Source organism: Pongo abelii, chromosome 9 (assembly GCF_028885655.2).
Source record: "Pongo abelii isolate AG06213 chromosome 9, NHGRI_mPonAbe1-v2.0_pri, whole genome shotgun sequence".
In the NCBI taxonomy this organism is placed as follows: Eukaryota; Metazoa; Chordata; class Mammalia; order Primates; family Hominidae; genus Pongo; species Pongo abelii.
This window is the reverse complement of record NC_071994.2, coordinates 12,665,266-12,688,070: the sequence shown is the minus strand read 5'-3', so window position 1 is coordinate 12,688,070 and position 22,805 is coordinate 12,665,266. Positions and strand designations below refer to the sequence as shown.

The window sequence follows — 22,805 nt, the reverse complement described above, 5'->3', positions numbered from 1 at the left end:
AAGTATATATATACATTTTGTGTACACATATATATATGACACTGTATTCATATATTTTAAGAATGATATGTTCCTAAAGCAAAAACCACATGACAACACAGAGCTGTTACCACCCAATAAACACGATGTTATAATAACACTTGTCAATTCCCAATTGAGAGAATCTAGGCAGCTTGAATATTTAAGGAATACATCTAAGACACAGGGACACTTATTTTCATTTCATATTTGACCCAAATAGAATGATTTTTCTTAAATAAAATCCAGTTAAAATTAATCATATCTTATTATTGCCTAATTTCATTATTAATAAGTGAATGTAGCTAAAATATATTGTCACATTCTTAATTGTAAAATGCTCTCCAGTATATGTTCATTGTCACTAATGATTAGAGTTATAAATAATAAAATTTTAAAACTCAAATCACTTTTTCTAGATATGAACAGGATATTATATATAACATTTCTCTAACAAATAAAAATAAGAGCTCTTCATTCAGGACTCAACCTATACAATTTACTCACAAATTATTTGCTAAACGCTGAAATAGCAAAATATAAACAAAAAAAGAAAATGTATTTCAGACTATGAGACCACCAAAACAAATTAAAATATATCCTACGTGTTTTCAGAGAGAAAAAAAAAGGCAAATTAATAATGAGATATAGTTCTTTACTCAAATAATGAAAAATGCTTTTCTGAAAACATTTTATTTTCCATACAAAATAATGGACTGGTATGTGGTTTTTTGCTTTAAGAACATATCATTCTTAAATGATTCTGAACTGTTATCATATCATCATAATGTGAAATTATTTTTGCAACCTCTTTTGAGCTCATTATAAGTTAATTTGCTATATGTATTTTTAAAATATATTTTCACTTTCTGGAAATTAATGTTTAAATTTGGTCTTCCAACATTTTTATTTAACATATAAAAGGTGATCAGAATACATACATTTTGGTTTATGCTTGTAGACATGAATTTTAATTAACTCAGCAGCAGCTGATAATAAGATTATTAGCATGTACAAAGTATGCAGTTAATAGAAGCAGAACTAGAGGCAATTAGTGGAATTAGGTGTTTTTTCTACCGAGAAAGAGTATCCTAAATAGTAATTGTTTATGCCAGTCCAGTCACTGCAAATATCACTAACAGCATCATTAAATCAATGTAACACTACATTATAAGCACTAAATTGACTTACTGATTTGGTATCAGATTGGTGCAATAATGAGCTTATTAGTATTTTCCATGACTTATGTATATACACTGGGACTACCTGGATGTAGTCTAAGAACTTGTCTTCTGTAGTTTTCCTACATAGGGAGATAATTTCTGGGCAGTCTGTTGTCAGTACATGGCCCTTTGAAAATGATGCCTAGTTGTTATTGAAACAGAATAAATTGGCCATTGGGCATTTGGTACAAAAAAAAAAAAGAGCTTACTCTATACAGGCATTAGGGGCTAAGCAGTGAAAAAAATCTAAGCACCTACACTCAAGGAGCTTATAGTCAAAGTGACTGAAATACAAATAAACTACCAGTTCTAACAGTGAGAAAAGCTTAGGGTTCTGGGAGTGGGGGAGTGATGAAAAAATGGGTATTATATGATAGGTGCACAATCAATACTTAAATGAATTTGTTTGTTGTAAAAATGATCAATAAATTGAATCAACAACACACCAGGCCCCTTCCTACCACAGAACAAAAACAAAAACAAAAAAAAAACCAAAACAAAACAAAAAAACACTCAGGAGGTTTCTTGAGTCTCCTGATATCATCAGCTCGATGAAATGGTACAGGTCTCAGGTGACACTGGACGGGAGGTGTTTGTGGTCTCAGAAAATCATCAACTGGAGAAGGTGGAAGAGGTACCACAAGACACTCGGGAGGTGTCTTCAGGCTCAGAGAATCATCAACTGGAGAAGGTGGAAGGGGTGTGAAAAAACACTCGGGAGGTTCCTTGGGTCTCCTAAAATCATCAGCTCGAGGAAATGCTACAGGTCCCAGGCGACAATGCTTGATGGGAGGTGCCGGTGGTGTGAGAAAATCATCAACTGGAGAAGGCGGAAGGGGTACCAGAAGACACTCAGGAGGTGTCTTCAGGCTCAGAGAATCATCAACTGGAGAAGGTGGAAGGGGTGCAAAAAAACAGGAGGTTTCTTGAGTCGCCTGATATCATCAGCTCGATGAAATGGTATAGGTCTCAGGTGACACTGGACGGGAGGTGTTTGTGGTCTCAGAAAATCATCAACTGGAGAAGGTGGAAGAGGTATCAGAAGACACTCGGGAGGTGTCTTGAGGCTCAGAGAATCATCAACTGGAGAAGGTGGAAGAGGTATGAAAAGACACTCGGTGGGGGTGTCTTCAGTCTCGGAAAATCATCAGCTTGAGAAAATGGACCAGGTCCCAGGCGACAGTGGATGGGACGTGTCTGTGGTCTGAAAGTATCATCAACTGGAGAAGGTGGAAGAGGTACCAGAAGACACTCGAGAGGTATCTTGAGGCTCAGAGAATCATCAACTGGAGAAGGTGGAAGAGGTATGAAAAGACACACAGGAGGTGTCTTGAGTCTCCTAAAATCATCAGCTTGAGAAAATAGTCCAGGTCACAGGTGACAGTGGATGGGAGGTGTCTGTGGTCTCACAAAATCATAAGCTGGAGAAGGTGGAAGACGTACCAGGAGCCACTCGGGCGGTGTCTTGAGGCTCAGAGAATCATCAACTGGAGAAGGTGGAAGAGACAAGAAAAGACACTCGGGAGGTGTCTTGAGTCTCGGAAAATCATCAGCTTGAGAAAATGGTCCAGGTCCCAGGCGACAGTGGATGGGACGTGTCTGTGGTCTGAGAAAATCATCAAATGGAGAAGGTGGAAGAGGTACCAGAAGACACTCAGGAAGTGTCTTGAGGCTCAGAGAATCATCAACTGGAGAAGGTGGAAGAGGTATGAAAAGACACTCAGGGGGTGTCTTCAGTCTCGGAAAATCATCAGCTTGAGAAAATGGACCAGGTCCCAGGTGAGAGTTGACAGGACGTGTTTGTGGTCTGAGAATATCAACTGGAGAAGGTGGAAGAGGTAGCAGAAGACACTCGGGAGGTGTCTTGAGGCTCAGAGAATCATCAACTGGAGAAGGTGGAAGAGGTATGAAAAGACACTCGGGGGTGTCTTCAGTCTCGGAAAATCATCAGCTTGAGAAAATGGACCAGGTCCCAGGCGAGAGTTGACAGGACGTGTTTGTGGTCTGAGAATATCATCAACTGGAGAAGGTGGAAGAGGTAGCAGAAGACACTCGGGAGGTGTCTTGAGGCTCAGAGAATCATCAACTACAGAAGGTGGAAGAGGTATGAAAAAACAGTCGGGAGGTATCTTGTTTCAACTAAAATCATAGCTCAAGGAAATGGTACAGGTCCCAGGTGACAGTGGACGGGAGGAGTCTGTGGTGTCAGTAAATCATCAACTGGAGAAGGTGGAAGAGGTACCAGAGGACACTCAGGAGGTGTCCTGAGGCTCACAGAATCGACTGGAGAAGGTGGAAGAGGTACGGAAAACACTCGGGAGGTGTCTTGAGTCTCGGAAAATGATCAGATTGAGAAAATGGTCCAGATCCCAGGTGAGAGTGGACAGGAGGTATTGGTGCTGTCAGAAAATCAACTGGAGAAGGTGGAAGAGGTACCAGAAGACACTCAAGAGGTATCTTGAGGCTCAGAGAATTATCAACTGGAGGAGGTGGAAGAGGTACGAAACGACAGTCAGGAGGAGTCTTGAGTCTCCGAATATCATGAGCTTTAGAAAATGGTCCAGGTTGCAGGCGAGAGTGGACTGGAGCTGTCTGTGGTCTCACAAAGTCATCAACTGGAGAAGGCGGAAGAGGTGCCAGAAGACACTCAGGCGCTGTCTGGAGGCTCAGAGAATCATCTACTGGAGAAGATGGAAGAGGTATGAAAAAACAGTCGGGAGGTGTCTTGAGTCTCCTAAAATCATCAGCTCGAGGAAACGGTAGAGGTCCCAGGCGACACTCGACCGGAGGTGCCTGTGGTGTGAGAAAATCATCAACTGGAGAAGGTGGAAGGGGTACCAGAAGACACTCGGGAAGTGTCTTCAGGCTCAGAAAATCATCAACTGGAGAAGGTGGAAGGGGTGTGAAAAAAGAGTCAGGAGGTTTCTTGAGTCTCCTGATATCATCAGCTCGATGAAATGGTACAGGTCTCAGGTGACACTGGACGGGAGGTGTTTGTGGTCTCAGAAAATCATCAACTGGAGAAGGTGGAAGGGGTACCAGAAGACACTCAGGAGGTGTCTTGAGGCTCAGAGAATCATCAACTGGAGAAGGGGGAATTGGTATGAAAAGACCCTCGGGAGGTGTCTTGAGTCTCGGAAAATCATTAGCTCGAGGAAGTGGTTCAGGTCCCAGGACACACTCATCTTGAGGTGTCTCTCTTCTCAGAAAATCATCAGTTGTAGAATGTGGTTGAGGTCCTAGTGGACACTGTAGTAGAGAAAGAGTCAGAGGTCTCAGACACCCTTTAACTGATGGACGTGGTTGACCTCTTAGATCACACTGAGTTGGAGGAGATGGCTTGCGGCCCATCCTTTTTCTTAAATTTTCAGCCGTGAGGTAGGGCCAGTAGGGCAATCCTGAGGAATGATGGTGCTCCACTGCCGCCATCCTGACCTGTAGGGCCGAAGGAGGAAATGTTTTCACACATATTCTTTTGATGGACAAAATTACCGCCACCAACACAGGCTGCACCTTCTGTTGCTGGTGATAGATTTTTGCACCTTTCCATCCTGCAGGTTTCAAAATAGCAGTATCAGTGTCATAATAGCACCCTTCCACTGAGTACTGCCCACAGCTGGGGAGTAAAGAAAAGTCATTGGGACACACTGTTGTCTCCACATGCCACTGTGTCTGTTTGCAAATGTAGGCAGGCTGGGGTCCTGCCCCAGGGAAGACAGAGTCATAACAGAGTAATAAAGAAGCATGTTTGAGACACAGGAGTGTCTATGTCTATCCTCATTCCTCCCTCACAGCCATCACCAGAGCATGTTTCTTGTACCAGGTCAACAGAGAGTAACAGAGGCATGAAAAGCCCATTGTCCACACATGTTGCAGCTTCTTTTTGGAGAATGTTTTCCAGGCCTTTTATGTTCTGTCTCTGATTCTCAGAACTCTGCAAGGTCAGTGTGACCACCCTGCTCCAAATCGAAGAAAACAGAGGTTTCCAGAGGAAGGAGAAATTGTGCCCAGGGTCACACAGCTTGCAAGAGGCAGAGTGGAAGTTGATTCCAGCTCTGCCTGCGGGACCCTCTCATTTCCCCTCTGTTTCCCTTCTTCACAAAGGATCTTCTTCACTCTGGAGGTGCCACCCATGAGAACAAAGAGCTCTGGAGAGATGTGGATTCCTGAAGAGCTTCAGGGGAACTGGGAGAGGGATTTCTGACAGAACAATCTTACCTCAAGAAGTCAGTCAGACATGGCTGTAATATTTCTTTTCACTCCCAGGTAATACCAAATTGTAAGTGCACTAGGACATAAAGAATACTTTTGTCCATGGAAAAATGAGGTGGGAATTCTAAACAAAGCAAGTTTTAAAACTGTGTTTCACTTCAAGTGTACAAGTCCCATCATGTGTAATCATAGGACTCGGCAGCTTTTGAAGGTACAGAGGCCACACAAGAACCAGCTTAGCTGAGCATCATTTAAGGCCTTCATTTGGAATTGTCCCTGTACGTAATAAGTTACATTCACTCTTCACTAATTTACAGTCAGGGCCTATTTGCTATTACAAATATGGAACCTCTGACACTTAGGATATTAGATCAGGGGCCCCACTGGGTGGGTATGAAGGTGTTTTTGCACAACACAGTTACCAACAGGGATGGGACTGTGATGAACTATGGAATTGGCCTTGTCAAAGAGCATTCAAAATTGCACAAAGCACAAATTAATGTTAGATTAATGCGTTTTCACTATTTTCACTTCTGGGAATAGAGCAGATATTTCAAACGTTAATCACCTACATTATAGCAGAATGCAAACAAAATCACAGCAAAAGAAAATCCCACATATTTCGGAAATGAGACCCCACAACATCTTGGGTAAGGTGGATCAGTCAGAGTTCACCGCGCCATGAGACCTACAGTACTGGAGGTCAGTGGTGCCTCCTCGTGTTATTTCTGGAAACAGAACAGTAAAAGCCCTTCAGCCCTCGGTCCCTGAGCTTTTATGGATTCTGGAGGTGCCACCAACGATGATCAGCTGGGAATGGAGAAGCCTGAAAGCTCATGAAGATTTTGCTTCTCAAGAAGTCGAGACAGAAAAGGCACCACAGAACTCACAGAGCAGAGGCCAGGCCAGGAGAGGGTGTTGTCGGAAAAGACCAAAGCGTCCTGATATAGGAAGAGTGAAAACATCCCCAGCATTTACCTTTGTCTTCTCTGTGTTTTCAGCTGGGATGCCGCTGCTATTCCTCATGGGAACCGAATGAGGTCCTGAATCTGCTAAGAGCCAGAGAAGGGAATGGGGCTAAATCTGGCTTGCATGTTCTGTGCAGAATAAGAAACCCTCCACACCCTCCGCTGCCATCTCACTCTCTGCCACACAGGTCCCTTACCAGAGGCACAGGGTTTATTGACCACATGCCTCGGAGGACTCTGGAGCCCTCTGGACCCTCATCCTTGAGGAAGATACCACAGAGCCCTGGTCCAGGGGTATTCTTAACTCTCAACAGGCTGTGAACAGGTCGGGCTCTAACCAGCTGGAAATGAGCTCTAAATCAGTACATATCAGAGGAAATCACTCATCATGTGAGCACAGACTCAAAATTAAAATAGGAACAGCCATGGTTGGAAGAATATCAATAAACCCTGGACAGGAACAGCACTGCTCCTCTTCTTCAAGCCATAGGGATATTTAAAATTCTGTGGATTCATAGTTAATCTAACTTTCATACCTGGCCGGGTATTATCAATACTTATGAACAGAAATGGACATAAAGAGATGAACAGTCATGAGAAAAGGTAAGAGCTACAGAAATTAACTGGAAAGTTTTCGGGTTACACTTCAAATGTTAGAGGAGTAGGAGTACACAGAAATTTAACTTACTAATGGAGTTATATAGTTGACAATAAACAACTTAAACACAAAGAATCAAGGAAGTTCCAAAAAGTGTAAATAAATGCTTCTTTTCTTAAAGCAGATCTCAAGCTACAATATTGATCCATGAAGACACGGCCAGAAAATCTGTGCTCTCATCAGCACATGTGGCTCCCATTCTAAAGTGCTATTGTTGTTTTCTCAAGTGAAAGAAAAAGAAATCCTTCACACTGAGTCAAGGTGGAAAGGCGAGCCGGCCCATCTGCCTTCTAGGCTCATCTCCTCAGTTGAAAGTAACCAAGACATCAGGGTGGGGCAACGTCCACAGTCAGTGGAGCAGCCTGAGCTCCACCATTCACAGGGGACTAGCCAAGAGCCATTCAGCTCGGGCACCTGAGAAAAATAGGGTCCTGCCACCCAGCGAGACAACTGTTCTCTTTATAAGTGCTTGGAATTGTTTCCAGGAAACATAACAATCACCCCACCCGAGCCCTCATCCCCAAAAGCAGAAGCAAGGTGTGTGGATTGTGCAGCAGAAATTAAGCGGCTGCCTTCACAGCAAGCTCCTACCCCTCCAGAAAGGGTTCTCTAGGCCCGGTCGTCCCTGGACTGGCTCCTGACTCATGTGTCTCTCTGGCACTCTCTGCTTTTGCCTCATTTCACACCTAGAAGACATAGAAAGAATTGACTTGAAGAATTAAAACACCAAGTTCTTTACTAGATGCTCAAAGCTTTATCTCAAAACAAAAACATCCTTTAAAATGTCCATCACAATCACATACCTGTGCTGCTTGTAGGCAGCCTTCCTCTCTGCCATCCCCCTTTGCAAGGCTTGAGCACAGAGCCGTGGGGAGAAAAATACATCCATGTCCTGACCTGGCAGACTATGTCCAAAAGCAAGGAAAACAAACAAACTTCCTGAGTTGGCAAGAGGCTTTCTTGCAGAAGGGGCAATCTGAAAAAGCCAACACATGAGAAATTGAATGTTGAGGAGTCTAAGGGCCGTGGCATCATCTGCATCAGCACTGAACTATCCTGCAACTGTGGGGAGGAAGCTCCTTACTTTGCATCTGTAGTAGTCCTCTGCCCGCCGCCGCAACTCTTGCATGCATTGAAACAGTTTCCTATGGATTATAATCACTTTCATCAGATAAAGCACCACTTTCAGGATGACTTTAAATAATCTGCCATGTTTCTGTTATCCTCACAACTGTACCCTTACACAATCTATCTATACCTAGAAAATGTATTTCAGATGGCTCTAAGAGTACAGTCTGAGCCGGTCGCGGTGGCTGACGCCTGTAATCCCAGCACTCTGGGAGGCCGAGGCAGGTGGATCACGAGGTCAGGAGATTGAGAACATCGTGGCTAATACGGTGAAACCCCATCTCTACTAAAAATACAAAAAATTAGCCGGGCGTGGTGGCAGGCACTTGTAATCCCAGCTACTCGGGGGGCTGAGGCAGGGGAATCACTTGAACCTGGGAGGTGGAGGTTACAGTGAGCCAAGATCACGTCATTGCACTCCAGGCTGGGTGACAGAGCGAGACTCCACCTCAGAAAAAATAACAAAAACAAAAACAAAAACAGTACAGTCTGATCCAAACTGTTGCTGTATTGATTCCTCCTCTTTTGCTTACTGCCTGCTGACTTCTGAGTTGACAATTTTCTTCCCCATTCTCAGTATATTCCTAATTCATCCTTCATTGAGCATCTTTTATCATAAAGCTCTATTCTGTTTGTATTAATATCCTTGCTGTGTTTCACAGGGCAGAAACAGCTGGGCTTATAAACAGGCATAGTCCTTTTGAAAGATGTGGTTGATCCTACAACAACACACTTTCCTAAGGATGACAACAACTCACTCCACCCCTAGAATGGCTGGTAACCGAGTTTCCACACAGTCTAGCTGGCAATGGGGTCAGGAGACGTTTTGTTACTTCACGTCTTTTGGTCACTGGTAAATCTTAAGGTACTTTGTTTTCTGTTTTGTCAACTCTCTCTCTGTCTCTCTGGATATGTCTTCTGACCATTTGTTTCCATTTTTGCATTTACTGGGTCTAAACATTGTACAAAAGTTAAAAACAACATTCCAATGGGGGTTTCCCAAGAGGGTGGGGTTCAGTTTCTGAACTCACAGGTAGGTGTGTATTTCTTTCATATCCAATTTCCCATTCTCCTCTGCCTCTGATATCTGCCTCTCATTTTCTGCTTGCTCACATTCTTTCATGTTTTGTTTCCTGAGATTAGAAGGGAGGGAAATGCACACACATGATCCACCAGCCCGTGTGGGATTCCCTCTGCCCTTCTGGCATCTGAAGGCTGTGATTCAAAGATCCCCCCTGCAACCTTCCCATAAATGAACCAAATGATTCTCACAACCAAAGGGAGAATTGACACTTCCCATTGAGGGACAAAGACAAATCACACTCTGGCCTGCTGGCAAGTCACCTGTCATTTCCAGCTCATCTTCATAGCTCTATAGTTAGTCCTATTCTTTAGTAAACAAAGACTATTAAAAGCTTCTATGAGGTGCACTATGTGTGTCTCTGGGGTCAGTCTTGTGCTTGACACAGCGAAAGCTCGTTTTAGTTCAGTGTGAAAAACCAGACCTCACCAACTCATCACAACTAACTCCATTGGAAGCAGAGGATTGCTCCTCATCTGACTCCTCCTGTGGGAGACCTGATTCTCAGTCAGAGGCTGATGCCAGAACTGAGACCATCAGCCATAGAGAGATCCTTCCAGAATATGGTGTCATTAACCCTGCAGTTCACTACTGCACTTTGCCATGATTCAGGACTGGAACTCTTGTCATCGACTTTAAAGATCCTGGTTGAGAGAAAAGGCAATCTGAATGCTGGGCGCATCTATTGAATTAGAAATGATCGGATTGGCTCCTAAGTCAGGGTGTTATGTCCTGAAAATAGATGACAACTGCAAACCCTCCACCCTGGTGTTGACTGACTTTAACAAGGTTCAGTTCACAGAGAGTGAGGGCAGAAAAAGGAAATGGCCTAAAAAGGTAAGTTTGCTGTGTTGCCCTCACACCACTTGATTCATGGTCCTGATCCTAAGGACCTCACCTGATACTTGGTTTTATAGGAAGGATGTGTAAAATTCCCAGAACGCTAGGAAACAGGGACAAAAACACTTCAAAGAGAAAGTTAATGAACTTGTTTCTGACCACAGGGCATCCTTCAGCACACGCTGTCTGGAGTGGCCTCAAACAAGGAGTGTGTGGTGAGGTGCTGAGAATGCAATGGGAGCAGGGTCCTGTCCCCACACTAAATGAGCTCACAGATTAATGCAAATGAGAAGCCAGTGAGGACCTCACTACTCCTGCTGTGCACTTGGGAACTACAAACACAAAACCTGACTCTGGAGGGAAGCTAAAGAAGCATTCTAATCTTGAGTTGACATAAGTGCATCTGAAGCTTCCGATCTCAGATGAGAACAATGGGGGACACCAAACAGAATATAAAACCCATGATTGAATACATCAAATTGCTAACATGGCAGTAAACAGACATGAGGTCAAGATGGAGAAGAAGGAAACCCAGGACGAAAGTCAGCCTTGCATTTGGAACCCATTTCCCTGAGTTTCACTGCTGAATTCCAGAAGGGACTACTGAGATGCAAAGAAGCAGAGCAGCTTTTGCACACAGGCATGCGATTAGATGAAAAACAAGTGGATTGAGGGTCTGCCAATGAAAGCGACCCGTACTGAAGTCCACTGGCTCTGGTTGAGACCCAGAAGAGTCACACATCAGAACAGAGGTGGACAGGAAATACCCTAGCCTTTGTAGGGACTGAGCCTGCACTGACGACCTCAATTGCAGCCTGTATGGAGGACCCTTCACCATCCCCCAGAAGTAGACTCCCATTTCTTCTGCAGCAAGATAACATGCTACTAGGCTGCAATTCATTGCTAAATATTTTTTAACAAGTATCTCACATTTAACAAAAAAAGATCAGTCATATGGCAGCAAATACAATGTAATATGACCAAAACATGAAAGACTGTGAAAATGAATCTGGAGGTGACCCAAGCATTGAATTCAACAATCCAGGCTGGGAGCGGTGGCTCACGCTGGGAGGCAGACGCTAGCGGATCACCTGAGGTCAGGAGTTCAAGACTAGCCTGGCCAACATGGTGAACCCCGGTCTTTACTAAAAATACAAAAATTGGGCGGGGCACGGTGGCTCACGCCTGTAATCCCAGCACATTGGCAGGCCAAGGTGTGCGGATCATGATGTCAGGAGTTCTAGACCAGCCTGGCCAATATGGTGAAACCCCGCCTCTACTAAAAATACAAAAATTATCAGGGCATGGTGGCATATGCCTGTAGTCCCAGCTACTCAAGAGGCTGAGGGATAAGAACCACTTGAACCTGGGAGGCAGAGGTTGCAGTGAGCCAAGATCACACCACTGCCCTCTAGCCTGGGTGACAGAGTGAGACTCTGTCTCAAAAAAAAAAAAAAAAAAAATTGGCTGACTGTGGTGGCACACACCTGTAATCCAAGCTACTCGGGAGGCTGAGGCAGAATTGCTTCAACCTGGGAGGCAGAGGTTGCAGTGAGCCAATATTGCGCCATAGCACTCCAGACTGGGCGACAGAGTGAGACTCTATCTCAAAATTAAAAAAAAAAAAAAAAAAAAAAAAGGCTGGGTATAGTGGCTCACGCCTCTAATCCAGCACTTTCGGAGGCTGAGGCGGATGGATCACCTGAGGTCAGAAGTTCGAGACCAGCCTGGACAACATGGCGAAACCTCATCTCTAGTAAAAATACAAAAATTAGCTGGGCATGGTGGTGGGCACCTGTAATCCCAGCTACTTGGGAGGCTGAGGCAGGAGAATTGCTTGAACCCAAAAGGCAGTGAGTCAAGATTCTGCCATTGCACTACAGCCTGGGCAACAAGAGCAAAGCTCCGTCTCAGGAAAAAAAAAAAGACAGAGAAACGAAAACCAATGCCAGTACTAGCACTCCTCTTCCCCCAAAAAAATTACAAACAAGAATGTAGGAAGGGAAAGGAATTATACGGATTAAACTAATCAAGCAGAAAGGACAAACTCAATTTTGAACCCACTGAATTTGCCACAAATATTGTAGAAAATATTCTCAAGGACTTTACAGTTGTCTACTTTGATTGGCACATGGTTCATAACAACAGTATTTGTGTCAAGGCACATCTTACTCTTCCTCGGCAGTCTTCCTCTGTCCATTGATTTTGTAATGACTGTTGACCTTCCTTGTCACCTTATGGACTTCAGCTCGAACTTTGGCTTCCATATGTCTCCATGAAGTAAAGAGGTCTTCCAGGCCAATTTTAATTCCTGGAAAGGAAGAAACCCTTTTCTTTGTGTGCATACAAATGGACCTCGGCCCTTGGTGAGAGTGAGGAGAGGAGAAGGTGAGAAACCTGAGGGCAAGAAGCTGTTCTTTCCCTTTCCAGGGCAAACTCATTTCCACACTATGGGGACTCCAACAGAGCCATACCTTCCCGGCTACGGCTATTGGACCTCCAGGCTTTCCGCTGTACATCCTTGGATCCGTCATGTACATTTTGTGACTTTAAGACAGTCTTGAGGAAAGACACCTAGGAAATAATAATTTAAGAATGACGGCTGGGCACGTTGGCTCGTGCCTATAATCCCAGCACTTTGGGAGGCCGAGGCGGGTGGATGACGGGGTCAGGAGTTCAAGACCAGCCTGGCCAAGATGGTGAAACCCCGTCTCTACTAAAAATACAAAAATTAGCCGGGCATGGCTGCGGGCACCTGTAATCTGAGCTACTCGGGAGGCTGAGGCAAAGAACCATTTGAAGCCGGGAGGCGGAGGTTGCAGTGAGCCAAGATCACCGGGAGGTGGTGCATGCCTGTAATCCCAACTAGTCGGGAGGCTGAGGCAGGAGAATCACTTGAACCCAGGAGGAAAATGTTGTAGTGAGCTGAGATTGTGCCATTGCACTCCAACCTGGGCAACAAGATTGAAACTCTGTCTCAAAAAAAAAAAAAAAAAAAAATAGGCCAGGTGCGGTAGCTCACGCCTGTAATCCCAGCACTTTGGGAGGCCGAGGCAGGTGAATCACAAGGTCAAGAGATGGAGACCATCCTGGCCAACATGGTGAAACCCCGTCTCTACTAAAAATGCAAAAATTAGCTGAGCATGGTGGCGCACGCCTGTAGTCCCAGCTACTCGGGAGGCTGAGGCAGGAGAACTGCTTGAACCTGGGAGGCAGAGGTTGCAGTGAGCCGAGATCACACCACTGCACTCCAGCCTGGTGACAGAATGAGACTCCGTCTCAAAAAAAAAAAAAAAAAAAGACATGAATATACTTCACACAACTGAACTGTACACTTCAACACCGTTAGATGGTAATTATCATGTTTTAAGTATTTTACCACAGGTTAACACGTTTTACAACTTGAAAAAGAAGTAATTACCTTCAGCTCTCCGAGTTCTAGAATTTGTAACATTTCACCCCCTGCTCCTTCCTGATCTGCACTGGAGCATCTTCCTTCTATCCCTGCTCTACTCAGAGTCCACTTTCCCTTCCCTCACATCAGCTTCATTGAGGCTGGTTTGAACCTAACGCAAAACATTCTCACTAATGACTGAATTCCCACCAAGATTTCCATATTATCACAGTATGCTTTTAATCTTCTAAGATATTAAATATTTGTTCTCATCATAGCTAAAATGCAATGCAAATCCCATCTCAGATGTGGGTCAGATACCTATGAATCTCCTGAGGTAGTCATTGAAATAACTTTTTTTTTTTTTGAGACGGAGTGTCACTCTCACCCATGCTGAAGTACAGTGGCGCTACCTTGGCTCACGGCAACCTCCACCTCCCAGATTCAAGCGATTCTTGTGCCTCAGCCTCCCAAGTAGCTGGGATTACGGGTGCCCGCTAACATGCCTGGCTAATTTTTGTCTTTTTAGTAGAGATGGGGTTTCACCATGTTGGCCCATCTGGTCTTGAACTCCTGACCTCAAGTGATCCACCTGCCTCAGCCTCCCAAAGTGCTGGGATTACAGGCATGAGCCACCACACCTGGCCTGAAATAATTTCTTTCAAATTCTTTGCAGAATTTGTTCTTTTCTGATTTCTGCACATAGGATAAAAAACAAAATATGTACTAGGATTTCGAGAGAAGCATGGGTAATCTAAAAAGATGAAAGAGCAACCACATCTATCCCACAGCTACTGCTAGATTTCATAGGAAAGGTAGCTGGCCCAGTTTGGAGCTAGGAGGAATGTCAAACACATGAAGAAATCAGAAGCAAGGAAATGCCATCATGCATGAATGCTTCATGGCACCCATGATGTCCCTGCTTAGGAGGTAGTGGTATAGATGACTAGATGATAAGGACAAAGATGAGAAGGTGTGAAGTTGTCCAAGTCCAACAGCTCAACTGAACTTTCCTAAATGGAATTTTTAAAAAGTGGTAAATTTAAAAACTTCCCCCGGCTCACGTGGTGGCTCACGCTTGTAATCCCAGCACTTTGGGAGGCTGAGGCGGGCGGATCATTTGAGGTCGGGTTTTGAGACTAGCCTGGCCAACATGGTAAAACCCCGACTCTACTAAAAATACAAAAATTAGCTGGGCATGGTGGTGGGCACCTGTAATTCCAGCTACTTGAGAGGCTGAGGAAGGGGAATCGCTTGAAGCCAGGAGGTGGAGGTTGCAGTGAGCCAAGATCACACCATTATACTCCAGCCTGGGCAACACAGGGAGACTCGTCTCGGGGCTGGAAAAAAAAAAAAAACAAAAAACTTCCTCCAATTTATACCGAAAATTCTCTCTTCAGGACTAAGTGGCATAGAGAATGTTAAATGTGCCTCGATATCTTCATAACTCGTATATTTTCTGTTTTCTACATATCTTGAAAGGCAGTGCCAAATGACGTGTAATTATCTAGTAATGGTAAAACTAAAACATACTTCCTCTTCCCTTGAATATAAAAAAGCATTGTGGTATTAGTACTTTTATCTTGGATCATTGTTCAGAAGGAGGTTCAGCCCCCAGATAACCACATTTTTACTGCCATGAATGGCAAGAGAAAATGTAGAGCTCAACTTACCCAATGGAAAAAAGGCTCAAAAGACAAATTATGGCACAACTTAGCAGCCAAATTCTTACCAAGTACAGACTTTTGACATACTGATCTCTCTCCAGTTGCAACTGGGAGCATGCACTTTGAATGACGTCATTCAAAATTACCCTGCCCAGACACACTTTTCATTGATTCTCTGGAGGGCAGTTCTAAGAGATTCTCTGGGGCTTTCTCTGCATCATGAGATGCAGTGCAGTTCTACCCTTCACCTTCTGGCAGTTTGTCACCTCATCCCTATGACCTCAGAGGAACTTTGTCTCAGGCCAATAGTTTGTTCCTTGAGCTCTTCCATTTCCCCTAAAAATCATTTGCTGCCCCTCTAAATGGCCTACATCTCCATCTATCTCCCTCTCCCCTCAGAAGAGGGTGCTCTTTAAGCATCAACCATCCGGCCCTTCTAGCAGTCTCATTTTCCAGCTGGTTCCCATGTTTATGCCTGTTCTATGTTTTTCTTCTCCTGTTAAGCTGTCTGTTGTCAGCTCATTTCTGCAGTGAATCTTCAGAGAGAAGACTGGAAGCTTTCCTTCCACCCATATGCTAGAACTATAAAGCAGAAGAGTTTAGAAAGAATTTCCTATTTAAGTGATGAAACCTCATACTCCATTTCTGATAAATAACACTAAGGTTAAAAAAAGTTATTTTTGACCAAAAGCTCTGTTGACATTTTATTAAACAAACACCAACCTATTTAATTTTCATAATGTAAATGGCAGATATTTTCATAATTCTTATGCTAATAAATCATTTCCCTGATTTTTTGGGTAAAACCACATATTCATAATGAAGTCCAGAAACGTGAATTGTTTTAAATAATTTCTTCTTATTTGTGATTACAAGTATACCTCTACAGAAAGTTAGTATACTCACATAAAGGCTAGTTTTCCAGAGGAAAATGGCAAGTGTAGAAATTCCCAGAAACACAATAATGATAACTATCCAAGGAATTCCACAACAGTCAGTCCCAGGATGAAAATGATCAGGCAGATAATTGATAACCTGGAATAATAATAGTTGAAATAATGAAAATGTCAATGACACTGACAATATTTCACTCAGAAAGAATCATCCTTAGAAACCGTCAACCTCCTCCAAAAGGTAACCACATCCCTCAGATATCACCGTGGGATTCCACTGCTACAAAAAAGAACAGAAGTTAGAAGTCTCATGTTTTTCAGATGGCTGGTAGTGTTTTTCGGCATTGCAAATGTGGGGTGTCATCTTTCTTGGTATAAAGCAGGGATATCCAATCTTTTGGCTTCCCTGGCTATATTAAAAGAAGCAAAGTTGTCTTGAGCCACACATAACATACACTAACACTAACAATAGCTGATGATCTAAAAAAAAGCTCCTCTTTTTTTTTTGGAGACAGTGTTCTGCTCCGCTCAGTCATCCAGGCTGGAGTGCAGTGGTGCAATCTTGGCTCACTGCAACCTCCAGCTCCTGGGCTCAAGCCATTCTCCCTCAGCCTCCCAAGTAGCTGAGATTACAGGTCTCTGCCACCATGCCCGACTAATTTTTGTATTTTTAGTAGAGATGAGGTTTCACCATGTTGGCCAGGCTGGTCTCGAACTCCTGACAGGCGATCTGCCTGCCTTGGCCTCCCAAAGTGCTGGGATTACAGGTGTGAGCCACCGTGCCCGGCCATTTTTTTGCTTTTGTTTTTGTTGTTTGTTTTTGAGATGGGGTCTCACTCTGTCACCCAGGCTGGAGTGCAGTGGCATGCTCTTGGCTCATTGCAACCTCTGCCTCTCAGGTTCAAGTGATTCTCCTGCCTCAGCCTCCTGAGTAGCTGGGAGTACAGGTGCCTGATAGTGCATTCAGCAAATTTTTGTATTTTTTGTGGAGATGGGGTTTTGCCATGTTGGCCAGGGTGGTCTCAAACTCCTGACCTCAGGTAATCTGCCCGCCTCAGCCTCCCAAAGTGCTGGGATTACAGGCAAGAGCTACTGCACCTGGCCAAAATCTCATAATGTTTTAAGAAAGTTTACAAATGTGTGTTGAACTGCATTCAAAACTGTCCTGGGCCACATGCAGCCCATCACTCATGGGTAAGACAAGCTAAGTATAAAGTAATTATCTTATCTTTTCTTTTCTGTTTTGAGACAAAGTCTTGCTCTGTTACCCAGGCTGGATTGCAGTGGCATGATCTCAGGTCACTGCAACCTCTGCCTCCTGGGTTCAAGCGATTCTCCTGCCTCAGCCTACTGAGTAACTGGGATTACAGGTGCCTGCCACCGTGCTCGGCTAATTTTTGTATTTTTAGTAGAGATGGGGTTTCACCATCTTGGCCAGACTGGTCTCCAACTCCTGACCTCATGATCTACCTGCCTCAGCCTCCCAAAGTGCTGGGAATATGGGTGTGAGCCACTGCGCCTGGCCAGCAGTTATCTTTTCTTTAAAGTTATTTACTTGTTTTTTAAATTGATGTGTAACATTCGATGCATTTATTATATATCACATGATAAAAGAATCCCTCTAAATAATACTTCTCTCTTGGATTATGTGAATCTTTGTCATTTAAAGCTCAGCATAAGTAAAAAAAAAAAAAAAAAAAAAAATACAATGAAGGGATTACTTCATTCACAAATAAATATCAAATTTTAGTGCTTAAAAATTAACAAGGTGGGCCGGGCGCGGTGGCTCACGCTTGTAATCCCAGCAATTTGGGAGGCCGAGGTGGGTGGATCACGAGATCAGGAGATTGAGACCATCCTAGCTAACATGGTGAAACCCCATCTCTACTAAAAATACAAAAAATTAGCAGGGCCTGGTGGCACGCGCCTATAGTTCCAGGTACTCGGGAGGCTGAGGCAGAAGAATCACTTGAACCGGGGAGGCAGAGGTTGCAGTGAGCTGAGATTGCACCACTGCACTCAGCCTGGGTGACAGAGTGAGACTCTGTCTCAAAAAAAAAAAAAAAAAAAAAAATTACCAAGGTGGAGATCATGCAAATGGCATGAAGAGTGTGGGATTTCTCTAAGATTGTTCATATTCATTCCATTAGACTCTTATGTGAGTGAAGACGAAGACTTCCCCTGAGTAAGTTCAGATAGCTTGTGATAGCATTTCTACATCGATTCCTCAGGATTTAACTACATATTTTTGAAAACATCTCAATTTTAAATGTTTCAAGATGGTGAATTAAACAGAGATAGCCCTTCAACAGGTTGAACTCAGCATATGCTGAGTCTGAAATGCAAATGATGGAGTTAGAGAACCATACAACAATGGTAATGATTCAGAAACATGGTGTTGAGCAGAATAAGGCAGACACAAAAGAGTACCTATGGCATGGCATGCATCTGTATACGCGAAATTCCAGAATAAGCAAGCTAACCTATGATAAGAAAGAGACTGGCCGGGAAGAGTGAGAGTTCACTTTCTGGGGTGACATAATAGTTAGATCTTGCCTGGGCACAGTGGTTTACGCTTGTAATCCCAACGCTTTCGGAGGCCGAGGTGGGCGGATCACCTGAGGTCGGGAGTTCAAAAACAGCCTGACCAACATGGAGAAACCCTATCTCTACTAAAAATACAAAATTAGCTGGGTGTGGTGGCACACGGCTGTAATCCCAGCCACTCGAGAGGCTGAGGCAGGAGAATTGCTCGAACCTCGGAAGCAGAGGTTGTGGTGAGCTCATATTGTGCCACTGCACTCCAATGGGCAACAAAGGATATTGTGCCATTGCACTCCAGCCTGGGCAACAAGGGAGAAACTCTGTCTCAAAAAAATAATAATAATAAAATAAAAATAATAAAAATAAAATAATGTAGATCTTGAACGGGGGTTAGGTTATGCTGGTGTACGTACTTTCCAAAGTTAGTAAACTTACAACTTAAGGTTATATATTTTGGCCGGGCACGGTGGCTCATGCCTGTAATCCCAGCACTTTGGGAGACTGAGGCAGGTGGATCACGAGGTCGAGAGATGGAGACTATCTTGGCGAACATGGTGAAACCCCGTCTATACTAAAAATACAAAAATTAGCCAGGCTTGGTGGTCTGCGCTTGTAATCCCAGCTACTCAGGAGGCTGAGGCAGGACAATTGCTTGAACCCCGGAAGCGGAGGTTGCAGTGTGCCGAGATCTTGCCACTGCACTTCAGCCTGGGTGACAGAGTGAGACTCTATTTAAAAAAAAAAAAAAAAAAAAAAAAAAAAGTCGTCAAACCAGATGACACAAATCAAATATCAAATGATATTTCACTTTGTTTTGGTCCATTTTGTTTTTTTGAGACAAGAGTGCAGCGGGGCCATCTCGGCTAACTGCAACTTCCAGCTCTTAGGCCCAAGCGATCCTCCCACCTCAGCCTCTCCGGTAACTGGGATAACAGGTACGCACCACCAGGCCCGACTAATCTTTTTTGGAATTTTTTGTAGAGATGGGGTTTCGCTATGATGCCCTGGCTAGTCTTCAACTCCTGGATTCAAGTGATCTGCCCACCTCGGCCCCCTAAAGTGCTGGGATTACAGGCCTGAGCTGTGTAATTTCATGTCGCATGACACAGCCCGCTAACAACGAAGAAACCCCGCGGGTCCAGCGTCTACTCACATAGGTGGGGTGATGGCTGATAAATCCCAGCAGGAGGAGCCAAAAGAGCAGCCACCACACCAGCATGTCCTGGTCCTCTCAGGGCGCCCTGAGGCGGCCAGGACAGAGGTAGGGGTGGCTTAGGGCAGGGGGAGGGAAAGGGACGGGGACGGGGAGGCGGAGGGAACAGGGAGGGGAGAGAAGGGAAGGGAAAGGAGAAGGGGGCTGTTGGGCACCTGGAGGTGGAAGAGGAGGAGGAGGAGGAGAAAGGGGTCTGGGAAAGGATCCGGTTCAAATTAAGTTCTCAAGCGCTGGTGGAAGGTTTAGCTACAGGTCACGGAGAAGGTCAATCAGGGAAGCAACAGGACGCGCAGGGCAAGGGAGCGTGAGGCTTAGGAGCAGTTAGATGGAGAGCGGTTCTGCTTTCCACCAAACCTTCTTCGGTCTGGGCCATCGCTTAGCAACCCTGGGATTTTTATACTCCCTCTCCACCAATCCCTGACGCCGGTGGTGCGGCCTCACAATGGACATCCCACGAGCACCCCGCCATTGGACGAGCGCCCCGCCATTCCAATGCCCCCTCCCTCATCTCAACCCCCAAGCTCCTCCCAAGGACAGGTCCTCTCTGGAACCTTCACAAACCTGATTTCTGGTCCTCCCCAACCAGCTCCCTGTCCCTGCTTCTGGGCACTCCTTCCTTCCTGAGCTCCCAGGGTTCCTCAAGGTCAAACATGGAGAAACCCTATCTCTACTAAAAATACAAAATTAACTGGGTGTGGTGGCACATGGCTGTAATCCCAGCCACTCGGGAGGCTGAGGCAGGAGAATTGCTCGAACCTGGGAAGCAGAGGTTGTGGTGACCTGATATTGTACCACTGTACTCCAATGGGCAACAAGGGATATTGTGCCATTGCACTCCAGCCTGGGCAACAAGGGAGAAACTCTGTCTCAAAAAAGTAATAATAATAAAATAAAAATAAAAATAATAAAAATAAAATAATGTAGATCTTGAACGGGGGTTGGGTTACGCTGGTGTACGTTCTTTCCAAAGTTAGTAAACTTACACTTAAGGTTATATATTTTGGCCGGGCGCGGTGGCTCACGCCTGTAATCCCAGCACTTTGGGAGACTGAGGCAGGTGGATCACGAGGTCGAGAGATGGAGACTATCCTGGCGAACATGGTGAAACCCCGTCTATACTAAAAATACAAAAATTAGCCAGGCTTGGTGGTCTGCGCTTGTAATCCCAAGCTACTCAGGAGGCTGAGGCAGGACAATTGCTTGAACCCCGGAAGCGGAGGTTGCAGTGAGCCGAGATCTTGCCACTGCACTCCAGCCTGGGCGACAGAGTGAGACTCTGTCTTAAAAAAAAAAAAAAAGTCGTCAAACCAGATGACACAAATCAAATATCAAATGATATTTCACTTTGTTTTGGTCCATTTTGTTTTTTTGAGACAAGAGTGCAGCGGGGCCATCTCGGCTAACTGCAACTTCCAGCTCTTAGGCCCAAGCGATCCTCCCACCTCAGCCTCTCCGGTAACTGGGATAACAGGTACGCACCACCAGGCCCGACTAATCTTTTTTGGAATTTTTTGTAGAGATGGGGTTTCGCTATGATGCCCTGGCTAGTCTTCAACTCCTGGACTCAAGTGATCTGCCCACCTCGGCCCCCTAAAGTGCTGGGATTACAGGCCTGAGCTGTGTAATTTCATGCCGCGTGACACAGCCCGCTAACAACGAAGAAACCCCGCGGGTCCAGCGTCTACTCACATAGGTGGGGTGATGGCTGATAAATCCCAGCAGGAGGAGCCAAAAGAGCAGCCACCACACCGGCATGTCCTGGTCCTCTCAGGGCGCCCTGAGGTGGCCAGGACAGAGGCGGGGGTGGCTTAGGGCGGGGGGAGGGAAGGGGACGGGGACGGGGAGGTGGAGGGAAGGGGGAGGGGAGGGGAGGGAAGGGAAGGGAAAGGAGGAGAAGGGGGCTGTTGGGCACCTGGAGGTGGAAGAGGAGGAGGAGGAGAAAGGGGTCTGGGAAAGGATCCGGTTCAAATTAAGTTCTCAAGCGCTGGTGGAAGGTTAACTACAGGTCACGGAGAAGGTCAATCAGGGAAGCAACAGGACGCACAGGGGAAGGGAGCGTGAGGCTTAGGAGAAGTTAGTTAGATGGAGACCAAGGTTCTGCTTTCCACCAAACCTTCTTCGGTCTGGGCCCTCTCTTAGCAACCCTGGGATTTTATACTCCCTCTCCACCAATCCCTGACGCCGGTGGTGGAGCGGTGACGCCTGGGACATAAGACATAGGTTCAATTTGGGACAAAAGACTGAGGGACATGGCACCATCCAAGTAGACATGTTAAGAATTAAAAAAATAAAAATAAAAAAGCTATCAGGAAAGTATCTGGAAATGGGTCTACAGCCCCAAGAGGAGCCTGAACTGAAAATACACATATGAAATAGGACTTTAAAAACCAGATTCCTGGCCGGATGCAGTGGCTCACGCCTATAATCCCAGCACTTTGGGAGGCCAAGGCGGGTGGATCGTCTGAGGTCAGGAGTTTGCGACCAGCCTGGCCAACATGGTGAAAGCTCATTTCTACTAAAAATATAAAAAATCTGCTGGGTGTGGTGGCTGGCACCTATAATCCCAGCTATTCAGAAGACCAAGGCAAGAGAATCGCTTGAACTTGGGAGGCAGAGGTTGCAGTGAACCGAGATTGCGCAACTACACTCCAGCCTGGGCAACAGAACGAGACTCCATATCAAAAAACAAACAAACAAACAACAACAACAACAACAACAAAAAACCCAGATTCCTAATTTTACTCTCCACCGACCAACCCCCCAAATCAGGTCAACTTGTACATGTATTCTTTCTAAATATCAGAATCAAAAATTAACTACTAAAAGTAAGAACTTTTTGCCCATGCTTTTTAAAATGTTTGAAAATACTGAACTTTTACAGTCTAGGTACTTACTGGAAAATAATCTGGTTCTCACCTTTTCCCTTGTTGCCCAGTGCAGGCTCGGTTACACACCAACAGGACAAT

At 45.0% G+C, this 22,805-nt stretch overlaps 1 protein-coding gene across 3 annotated transcripts; it reads right to left on the bottom strand.

The window, feature by feature from the left end:
* Positions 1 to 894: 894 nt before the first annotated feature.
* Positions 895 to 22,768, bottom strand: LOC103888546 (nuclear pore complex-interacting protein family member B3-like). 3 transcript variants are annotated; one of them, XM_054524234.2, is made up of 10 exons: positions 22,756 to 22,768; positions 16,096 to 16,224; positions 12,603 to 12,702; positions 12,301 to 12,439; positions 9,239 to 9,340; positions 8,164 to 8,224; positions 7,883 to 8,055; positions 7,671 to 7,765; positions 6,432 to 6,505; positions 895 to 4,676 (listed from the first exon to the last, which is right to left on the bottom strand). In XM_054524234.2, the coding sequence occupies exons 4-10, from the start codon at positions 12,393 to 12,395 to the stop codon at positions 3,513 to 3,515; spliced, it is 1,764 nt and encodes a 587-aa protein (XP_054380209.1). In that variant the 5' UTR covers positions 12,396 to 12,439; positions 12,603 to 12,702; positions 16,096 to 16,224; positions 22,756 to 22,768; the 3' UTR covers positions 895 to 3,512. The 3 variants fall into 3 exon arrangements, with proteins under 3 accessions (XP_054380209.1, XP_054380208.1, XP_054380210.1); XM_054524233.2 differs by lacking the exon at positions 22,756 to 22,768 and having other exon boundaries at positions 6,432 to 6,502; positions 16,096 to 16,218; XM_054524235.2 differs by lacking the exons at positions 8,164 to 8,224; positions 9,239 to 9,340; positions 12,603 to 12,702; positions 16,096 to 16,224; positions 22,756 to 22,768 and having other exon boundaries at positions 12,301 to 12,436.
* Between the last annotated feature and the right edge of the window lie 37 nt (positions 22,769 to 22,805).

Coding starts and splice junctions, on each gene's coding strand:
- LOC103888546 (XM_054524234.2), bottom strand. CDS start 12,395: ATGGAAGCCAAAGTTCGAGCTGAAGTCCATAAGGTGACAAGGAAGGTC. Junction 7,766..7,882: donor GCTGCCTACAAGCAGCACAG/GTATGTGATTGT, acceptor TATGTCTTCTAG/GTGTGAAATGAGGCAAAAGC. Junction 6,506..7,670: donor AGAGAACCCTTTCTGGAGGG/GTAGGAGCTTGC, acceptor TCTGGCTCTTAG/CAGATTCAGGACCTCATTCG.